General features: G+C 41.0%; 2 protein-coding genes across 2 annotated transcripts in view; one reads left to right on the forward strand and one right to left on the reverse strand.

Annotated features, from left to right (window-relative positions):
- LOC139143797 (uncharacterized) overlaps positions 1–9,494 on the reverse strand; it is a 10,602-nt gene extending 1,108 nt beyond the window's left edge. Inside the window, exons 1-9 of the mRNA XM_070714360.1 lie at positions 9,292–9,494; positions 7,056–7,178; positions 6,178–6,642; positions 4,935–5,405; positions 4,149–4,616; positions 3,509–3,945; positions 2,544–2,996; positions 1,198–1,653; positions 407–859 (exon numbers count right to left, since the gene is read on the reverse strand). Of these exons, the coding sequence (XP_070570461.1) occupies positions 407–859; positions 1,198–1,653; positions 2,544–2,996; positions 3,509–3,692 (1,546 nt within the window). The 5' untranslated portion in view covers positions 3,693–3,945; positions 4,149–4,616; positions 4,935–5,405; ... (1 more) ...; positions 7,056–7,178; positions 9,292–9,494. The remainder of the gene's footprint in view (positions 1–406; positions 860–1,197; positions 1,654–2,543; positions 2,997–3,508; positions 3,946–4,148; positions 4,617–4,934; positions 5,406–6,177; positions 6,643–7,055; positions 7,179–9,291) is intronic.
- LOC139143798 (multiple epidermal growth factor-like domains protein 6) overlaps positions 716–10,835 on the forward strand; it is a 435,859-nt gene continuing 425,739 nt past the window's right edge. The window contains exon 1 of the mRNA XM_070714361.1: positions 716–719. The gene's annotated coding sequence lies outside the window, so the exon portion shown is untranslated. The remainder of the gene's footprint in view (positions 720–10,835) is intronic.

The following is a 10,835-nucleotide window of genomic DNA, read 5'->3' on the forward strand; positions in this document are numbered from 1 at the left end:
TTAGTTTGCAGTATGTCAGGCGAGGCAAAATTTTTCAAGTTGACCTCGAAGTCTTCAATATCAGCAAAAATCTTCATGTTCCCCTTTGGTTAAAGATTTCCGGGGATGGCGTCATATTGAATGTCATATGCCAGTAAATATTTAATTATTTATGCTGTAGTACCAAATTTGGAAAGGTGACGTATAAAAAGCGAACGATTTAAAGTCTCCATAGGGAAAGTTTGCGCAAAAACTACTCCTATTTTGAGGAATACGAGTAGAACTTCTGTTTGAAAATGGAAAATCGCAAATACCAATGTTACTTGTAGAGACAAGCTTATATTATACTACTTCAAATTTGTGCAGTTTCGCTGGACTTTCATTCAAAGTCACCATTTCACCGATGTCACGTCACGTTTTTGCTTACCTGTAACGCCATCGCATTCCAATATTCCCGCCATACCGCCGTCCACCGGACCGAATCGTATACATACGTAATCATTAGACCTGTCGACATCCAAGTATCGCAGCTCATTGTGCAGCAAAAGTGTACACAAATAACGAATATTTTTACAGTCAATAGCAATTGGAATGTTCACTTTTACATAAAATACGGGCAGAGAAACTCTAAAATGCGACCCAACTTCATGCAGAAAAAGTTTATCGACGGTCGGCTGTGAAATGTTTGTCGAAGTGTACAGATTTTCGCTGTCTGCCAAGTACACTTCAGTGCCGAAGTTATGTGTCCACGAGGGCGCTGTTGATACATCTAATCCGCCGTAGTTTGTGACAGTCAGCCGCACCAGGACGTCAGTATCCTCACCAGGCACATAGGTCAGAGGCTGGGGGTCAAGTACAACCAAGGAGAGAGCCGCCAAGTCTGGAAGTGGGACAACAAAGAAATCAACTATTTCGTACGAGGTATGGATATATTTAGGTGAAGAAGTTAATCTAAATCAACATTTTCAGTCATCAAATAAACGATTGAAAAATTAATGTTTTCAGGCAGATTTTATTACAATATAGACGTACAAGATTCGATTACTACAATCGCACGCATTGTAATAGAGCAAGCAAAGACACGCCAGCAAGGACACGAATTTCTTCGTCCTCTGATTATTGTGAAATTTCTACATTTCCATCAGGCCTACTTGCGATCAGAGTAATATTAAATTTCATATTCTTTATGAAGGATAATCGAAATTAAATAACTCTCACCAACATAGCACAGAATTTTGCCAGCTTTGCCCTCTTCTTTTGGTCCAAACTCTATGCACACGTCATTATTGCTGCTGTCGACATCTGTATAAACCCTGTCGTCTGCACTTCGCAGGGTCACACTGAAACAAACATGGCTGATCCTAGAACAGTTCACGGTGGGAACGAGGATGTCAGACGAAAACGCGAAACTTACACTCTGTCCACTTTTCAACTCTTGCTGCAACTGTGCAAGCGTTATATCCACGTCAGCTTGCCGTATCCTGACAGTGGCGTCTTCAAAGTTTGCAGAATCTGTCAGGTAGGCCGTGACGTCATAATTGACAGATGACCCCCTGGTCCTTGCTATATCTCCCGGACCCGTGTTCGTCACCGACAAAATGACGTCGACAGACGCTACCTGATCGAACGTGTAAACATCGACTGGCGAAAACGTTTGAGATGGCACTTCAAGGTCTGTATAACAAGAAACAAAGGAAAGGAGTAATATTTAACTTTTGTTATAATATTATCAAATGCACAATAATTTCTACGCGAGGTACATATTTCCGATAGGCAAATTTACATATCTTTAATATATGATACAAGAGCAATATCACTTATTTATAGTCTTATTGAACGTACAGCAGTATAGTCTTAGCGGCGGACTTTTGGTCAGGACCAGGTGTGACTTTATCAATTGCTACTAAATAGGTTGACCAAATTCCTAAAAATTGACAAGTTTCAAGTTTCAACGACTAAAATGCGTGCAATAGATTCAAAAATTGAAACAATAAAACACGTTAGCCAACAAATTACTCCACAATACTTGAAATTGGGAGGGTCAGACTGTTCATTAGCTCTTATCTGTAGACAAATTGAATAAATAGATAATCTTTCAAGTGAAAACAAAGGACTAGTACCATGTAAATTGTCAATGTCAGTACTAACTTATACGAGGATTTAAAACTGCCACTCTGAGGAAGAACCAAAAATGCGCCTCTGGGACATCGGACTCTCAATTTTTACAATACCATTCTGGTGCAAAGCTTGTGGCGACTCATTTTGAAGCTCGTAGACTCAATATAACTTTCACTGTCTATTTTTTTTCAAAACAGAAAATTTAATATTTCCTAATAGAGTTAACTCAGGGATGGCGGCCATTTTGAATTTCAAATATCGACAATCTTTTGGTAATTTATTTCTCAAGTTCAAAATATTGCAAGGTGATCCCTGATGTTTATTCTTGGCTTCGAAAGGGAATGGGTTCAAGTTTCCCTTGAGAAAAATTTGAACAAAATTTTGTCTTTTAATTTCCAGGCGCTACTTTCTTAATACAGCAAAATTTGCAACCATGGCCAACTTACCCACGGACACGTTACAGCTGAAAGTGCCGGCTTTCCCTTGAGCCACCTCGCCGAATGAGATACACACGAAGTCATTATTTGGGTCCGTATCGTTGTACCTGGCGATATTATGGTTCAGCTGAAGACAAAGATGAGAGATCTCTTCGCATTCGAATTTGTTGGTCGGTATGGTGATGGGGATGGGGAATTCTTGAAGAGTAGTCGGCGTCTTGCTCGTGATCTTGTCATCGAAAGTCGTGAATACGCCCTCTAGCGGGTTTTTGTAGGAAGCGGAGGCGAAGTCTGCACTATTTGTCAAAAACACGGTTGGTTTGAAGTTGTAATCGTCAGACGCCTCTATTATAATACCACCATGGTTCATCACGGTCAGCTCAGCCACGATGTCCTTTCGATAGCCGGGGTTATAGGTCACGGGTGGCGTTGTCACGACTACAAGTTGTATTGCAGCGAGATCTGAAAAAAATATGAGGAGAAACGAAATGTATTTCATATGAAGGACAGGCTTTAGGACTCGACTAGAAACCGACGTCAATATCTAAAGAAACCGTAATTAAGATTGCACATACATGTAGTATTCATTTTGAACATTGGTCTGCAGTGCATGATGCTCGAAGTTAGTCCCAGTTACCCAGACTGCTCTGCAGGGCTCTCTTCCGGTCGCCATGTGTAGGGCGGCCGGAAGAGAGCCCCGCAGAGCAGTCTGGGTAACCGAGACTAGCTCGAAGTCTGCCAGCCGTGCACGTGGAAATACATTCGCCGAGCACTGTATAAAATGTTAATGATAGAACCATGTGATTTTGAGCTATTGTTTACCAGTAGGAGATGGTGAACTTGCTGATGTAGGGTCTACATCAAAAAGTCACACAGTCAACTATTTATGTTATATGAATCGTCTCCACCTATTTTGTCTTATGGTCAACTATATTGAAGGTAATGCGAGAAGAAGATATGACCTTTCACCTCACCTGTGAAACAATTTATGTAATGTCTAATATCTGCACATGCATCTGATAATTCTGGCGTGGTGTCGGTGTAGAGACTTGTTGAGTCAATTTCCAGTTTGACGCAGAGATTGGTGATGACGTCACAGTGTTGCTTGGGAACGGTAATGCCATTGGATGATATGGGGAATGTCAGCGTCTGGCCCATTGCAATCCCTCGCTGTGATTGGTCGGTGCCAGTGTGACACCGGGCACGGGTAACGTGAAATTTGCATCTTCCAGATCGCCATTGTCGGTGAAGAAAGCAACCAATCTGAAATTGACAACTGTGCCCGATGCCTCAGGGATGCTGCCTGACCCATAATTCTCAGCGTCGACGGATAAGCTCACCTCTGTCTGTACATCGATTGGAAACGAATTTCCTGCCAACGGTGTGACGGCTAAATTTGACAGCCGTAAATCTGTTGATGAAGGAAAAACAAAAGTTAATAAGTTGTAGGGCTTAATTGTGATTTATGTACATATACATGTAGTTTTGCGTACACATACACATATACATACATACATACATACATACATACATACATACATACATACATACATACATACATACATACATACATACATACATACATTTGAATGCTTCTTGTATGGAGTCACTTACCAACGTCTAAGTCTGGACATAATTTGGATCCAATCCCAGAATTGTTGAAAGGGATACATATAAAATTATTTTCCGGGTTCCCTTCTGTGTAGAATGACGTTTCGTTCAGCAGAACCGCTTTCAGACACATGCTCTTGAACGATCGGCAGCGAGATGTGGAAGGCGGGAGTGTGACCGTGGCTACCAGCGAGGAGATGTTGATAGGAAAGCCATACACGAGTTCCCGCCTGAGGTTTGTAGCAGACGACTCGTCGACCATAACTTCAAATATGTCTGTGCTCAGGGCTATGTCAGTGAGGTTATCGATGATGAAAAGCTCGAATCGGTAATTGTTGCCCATGCTGGACGCTCTGACCGACTCGCTTCCTAAGTTCACTATGTTCGTGTCTATCGTGATGGTTGTCGGAATTCCGATGTCGTATGTTACTGTCGATGAATCCCGTACATCAAATGACTGCATCGCTACATCTGGAAGATGCAATGAGAACATTCGTACACAGCTTTCTGGAGCGTTTTCCTGGTGCTATTCGTAACAAGTTTGCACTCTTGTGAACATGAATTGATACAGTTGTAACTTTACATAATTCGGATGGGACTTCTCGGAAGCTCGCTCAACAGCGCAGAAGATTAAGCAACGAGGGGCTGAAAGATTTTTTGGACATGGCTTGTAAAACGATTGTTTCTTCCGTACTATCGACGAAGTGCTGAGTTTTCAAATTTTTTGTGAAAATGTGTAAATATGCCAATGGATACAATGTGCAGCAAACTAAAAATCGACCTACCTACCTGTACCACCTGTTGGACAGCCAAGTTTGACACCAGCGCCACCAGCGGCGACGGCCTTTAACTCCAAACAAAGGTCTTCATCCCCTGAATCCTTAATGAAACTTTGCAAGTCTGCCCTTTCTATAGTTATCTCGACACAAAGATGAGTCACACGCTCGCAGAGATCACTAGTCAAGGGAACGGTAGCCGTTGCTACGAACGAGGGTAGTGTCAAAGATCCACCGTTCGGCAAGGTATTGTCGAACGTGACGTCATTTCCGTCTTGCATGATGTTGAAAGCTGACGACTCCAAGGTAGCGCCATCGGTGAGATAAATTTTCGGCGCGAAATTGTGATCTCCCAGTGGCGGGTCGTTCACGCTACGCTCACCGTCGTTTCTGATTTCCATCTCAACTGTGAAAGTCGAACTCACCCCCGGCATGTGTGACAGGGAAACTGGACCTAAAACTTCCAAACTCACCGCCTGAATATCTGCAAGGAAGATATTCATGTTTGGAAATGTAAAATTCGAAGGCAAGAAATGTCGGTCATTCACAAAAATTGACACTACCAGAAGAAGCACAGATTGTCAAAATCCACTCATTTTCTAATACACCTCTTCTTGCAAAGAAAGTTTACTTACAAATTTTAATCACATGACGGACTCGATATTAATATATTAAAAAGATTCAACATTTCGATAGTTGATTTTTCATTGACCGAAATAAACGATAACAATAGGAAAATTCAAAAGAACCAAAAATGTTTTTTATAGTGAAACTTTACAATTAAATTACTCTGGATTGAAGTGCCCTCACCGGTTTTCTGTACTTTGCATACATGTAGTTTGGGTTGGATGGAATTAATTTTTTGGCGCGAACGGAATAAAACGGAAGGTGGCCACTTAAGAATAAAAACGTCTGATTTATTTTTTTTGTAACTTTGTCATCTGGTTTAAAGTAGGTCACTTGAACACAATTGTGAAATCCTGGCCAAGTTTATGTTCTGCCTCAGTCTTTAATTTAAAATAAGAAGCAACAAAATCATGGTGTTGTCGTATTTCGAACATTTTTATGTTTGCTATTTGACCGAGTACTATGTTCATACTATGTCTCTTTGCAAACAAATTTGATTTTGTGGCTGTCTTTTTATCATGTCATTTACAAAAATGTATCGAAAACGAATTACAGTGTATAAAAGTGCATTCCCCAGTGTGCTACAGTCCTGCTATATCTATTTTGTAAAACTGACTAAGCACACTTACCTATGTAGCACTCAATCTCGCCGATTTTTCCCTCTGAACGTGGACCAAATTCAGCGCATTCAAAGTTGTTGGCTGGTACAGGGTCAGAGTATCGTGTCGTGTTCACAAATATTATCTCGATGCATAGGTATTTTACGAACTCACAGTCTTCAGACGGGATATTAATGACTGCATCGGTATCAGTCGTCCCTATTACATATCCAACGGGTGACGTGGACTTGAATAGATCCCTCATGTACTCGCTCAGGGGAGCTAGGCCCATATCCCGCCAATAGCTGGCGCTGCTCGGGTCACCAGAGTCCGACAAATATATTTTCATGTCAAAATTCTGCTGGTCCGCGTCGGGTTCTGTTACCGGGTCAGGGCCATGATTTTTGAAGTTGACTGTGGGTGATATGGGTACGGTTTGGTTCAACGGTATTTTGTCCAGCAGACCATCGACATGAAAGTACTCCATGCCCAAATCTGAACGAAAAGTGAAGTATATTTATGTCAAAACCTAGGCAGTCAAAATCATAACAATCTGTAACGTTGATCGCGATGAGGCAGTTTTACCGAACTATGACATATATTGCGCGTGCTATAACCTGCTTCCGATAAAAACAATTGGTTAATTTTTACTGTTTTGAGTAAATTGCTTGCTGTAGCGTGATATCAGACTCCTGGACATGCGCACTTCAAGGTTTCCAAGATGACATTGTAAGTATCAATACAGGCCATTTTGATAGTCGTAATCTCCAAAAGTTTTTTTAAAAGAATTCGAATGATCACGCCACGATTCTCCAGAATGCGGAAAAATTCTGTAACAGTGTCAAAAGTCAAAACGCGCAACTATTCACGGTCAGAAAAATAATGCCAAACTGCAACCCACTACTTACCTACTTGTGCCGATAAAGAGTGACTTGAAAAGGTTGACAAGATGAAGGCAACTGTGATATACCCGGGTAGAGTCGTCATTTTATGGAATAAATTCTGCAAACTTGATTATTGACAATATTAACCTGAAATAAAAGAAAATGAACACTTTTATTCGATTGCAGTTTTCATTTGTGTGTATTACTTTCCGTCGATATTTTGACCATAGGTTGAACGGCGATTAATCACAGGGTGAGGTCAGGTTAGGGCGCCCTCAGTTGTCAATGATGACCACTGAAAAACTAGCCATCGTGAATGCACCCATAGACATAGCTAAGCCTATGCATTACAAACGAAGGTCGCACGGAAATCACGTGACCAACACAAACAAACTCACAAACACTACAATATGCTCGACTGTCCATTCCGTTTTATTGGTGGTGGCGAAACAAAAGGGCTTTTAAAGAGATACTTTTACAGGTTACTTCAGCCTGCAGCTCTCAAGTTAGCCAAGTTAGATATATGGACATTTTGTTATGTCGCTATTATGAAAGCAGTTACTACGAATAAATCTATTTGTTTGTTTGTTTTTTTAAAGGCAGATTTCAATAAAAGCTGGTTAACCACAAATAGAAAATACAGCCGCTGCTACTCGTAAGTTATGAAGTACACCCAAAAGGTAAACATTGAGTACGTTTATTCCCTATTACTTTCTACCACAGACATAATGGCGGGTCAACTCCTTATCTCACGGGTGTGGTTTCTGAGGTGAAACCGGGCGGGGTTGTAAAAAGTACCTGTCGACTTTCTGTAAAGAAATTGCGTCAACACACGAAACGATAAAAAAGGTTCGGCTCAGGCACTATTCATTGGGGCGTTCACAGATTACACCCTAAAATTATCTAAAGGGCATTTATGTATACCCTACCAACCTATCATAATAGATCAAACGGTGTGTTATGGTGACATTGTCTGCAGTAGACAATGAAGTTTGGCAGGCCCTTAGAGACGGAGAAGCAATTTCTATATTGGCAGTGAGAAGAACATATTATAGTGGAAAAGGTATATTTACATGCCCGCGCTTGGTTCTAGTTGTCGGTGTGTCGCTGACCTCTTTCACTTAAAATCTCTCTGCGCATGATCACGTCACCGAAGTCTATGCAACATATCGTTGTTGTCACCCATATGTGCTCCCTTAAACTGAAATTTCTCATTACTGTCTGTGTAGAAGATTTTTGGCAGGTCGATCTACAAGATGTTGACAAATCCTTTTCGCGCTCTTTACGAATCGAAATGGCTAACCGCGCAATTTAATCTGTCACACCCTCGCGAACTGGATGGCAGAGACTTGACATACCACAGCTGTACCACTGTCACCCCAGGTCCAAGGTTATAGCCAGCAGACATTTCGGGTGGTTCTCTTATATATTATGAGGATTTCTTATGTTACAAAGGGCCATCGAATGAGGTTATGGAGTATCTGCTAAAAATTGTAGGAGAATTAAATGTCTTCAGGTAAATGGGGTAGCCGTGTTTCGACTCTGCAAGGCATATTACAAATACCGCCTCAAATATTTTGAATTTCTGGGACTCAAGCGACCGTGATATTGACAAAGTCTGAATGGCTTCTGTGATTATACAGAGGAAAATGTCGAGTTAATCCCAAGATATTTAATTGATTCATGAGGGAATGCATCTAGCAGATGAGAGAGATATTCTTTTATTGGTAATTACAAAGGTTTTGGGGTCACGTATTCACAGTTCTTTAACATAACAACTACCTATATTATGATCATTCTTTCAACACACCTTTGTGATGACGTCAGTGATTACACACCTGTTAGAAAGTCAAGAAACATCTCAGGGACTTACTGATAATCTCATGTAATGTGATCGATGATCGTATAGCGTCCGACAGAGACTCATACACAGTGCCTTTGCAACGATTAAGAAAATTAAGATATCAAAACTCAATACTGACAACGCTGAACAAAACTATGACACTCGCCACAATACTCCAAATAGAAGCAATTAGTGTGTCAATTGGGGCAATAAATGCCTGTATTGGGAGTCCATGATGGCTCATAACATCCAACGGGGTGATAAAGTATATGAAAACGGCCCGGTAAAGATTAAAACTATTTATGTAGTTGCCACAATCTAATGCTGCATGATTCATTTGGAATGTGGCCTGACATAGTATGAACAGTCAGCTAAAGTAAATAGGCTGCACGAGGTCGCTAACAGGCATTGTCTTACCTTGTGTAAAAAGGGATATAATCTTCGCCACTGCACTTTGTAGGATGTAGTGTTGCCGTTCTTGCGCAGTTTCTGTAGAAATTTTGTAAAAAAATTCAGTAGAACAGATGTGTAGTAGGGGCGTTCATTTTGTTGACCTGACCTCAACATTGGCGACCCTTCACTCTTCGAGTTGTTTTATTCTCCGCAGACACACCTATGTGCCTAACAAAGAACCAGCGTGCACATAAACATTCTTTAATACTGCATTTTGTTTCGCAAGTCAAGCGTTCACTTCGTCTCGAAACCCCACAAGTCACAAGATCGAACGTGTATACCGCCACCGCGGGGCGGTCATCGGTAGGAGATATTGCATTATGGGAAGCAAAACACATTGTAACGGCGAAGTTTTTAGTCTAAGATGGACATTCCTATGGATTTGGAGTAATATCGCAGACAAAGAGAGCCCCTGTCTGTGGTAATATGTACAGTGCGAAGAGGGGATTCGAGAAAACAGGTCACGTGATTGCTTAAAGAACGATAACTGACCAAAGATCTCATTGCGAACCTCAAGTTGAAAATTACCTATTTTTACTTATTACGTTACTTCTGTGTTGTCAATTTGTTTTTTCGTTCTGTCTCGTATTATAGGCGAGTTGTACGCAATATAAAGTGAACACTGTTAGGTCCCTTTGTAACATGAGGTGGTATCACAAAAACCGAAGGTCTAAAAGACTTTTTTATGTCCGATGACCTGTAAAACAGTCGACAAAGCGAATCTTTGTCTTCTTGTTTTATATTCGTCTCTTTAAGACGCCTTTCTCGTAGCCTTCAATCGAGCATTGGCAACAACGCCCTGGAGTTTTTGTCCGGTCATACCACAAAGTCCATACCTGTAGAGTCGCACGCACAAACTGTAGAGCAACTGACTTCTAGCACTTTCTACAGTGTAGTTGACGGGGATGTCGTTCAAGCAGACATTTGATGCAGCTTGGCGTGCACGATGGGTGCTACTAGTAGAATATGTGCCACTCTTGCACTTAAGTTACGACAGTATTGCTAACATATCCATGTATCCACTTGATACCAAAATCAGCGAGGTTACTGCAACATTGATTTTGCACTTGCTGGAATAAACATAGTCTTGCTGGAATATATCATGTGACGTCGTGATGTTATGATAACAAGCGTTAAACCTTTTCTCGTGTAATTGCGCATGTCCATGAGAGGACACAATGATGACATCATGAGAGGGTTACCAGGGGTTACGAATTACAGTGGGAACATTACACGCTCTCAGACACTGACATATGACACGTGCAGTACACACACGTGCGATTTGACAAATTTTTAAACTCTTTTGCTTTGTAAAAGATTATCGGATTCATACATATTTAAAGTTTCTCTTTCTCAGAACTCACTCACCAGGCAATGAAGATTTGCTATTAAACAGACGAATAGTTTCGTAAAGATCACTATAAGTTATAAAAGAAATTTCAAGACTTCTATGAGCCAATTGTCACTGTGTAACGGCTTCCTTAACTTCCATAAAATCAACCAAAGTA

The sequence above is a fragment of the Ptychodera flava genome, chromosome 11 (assembly GCF_041260155.1).
Source record: "Ptychodera flava strain L36383 chromosome 11, AS_Pfla_20210202, whole genome shotgun sequence".
NCBI lineage: Eukaryota > Metazoa > Hemichordata > Enteropneusta > Ptychoderidae > Ptychodera > Ptychodera flava.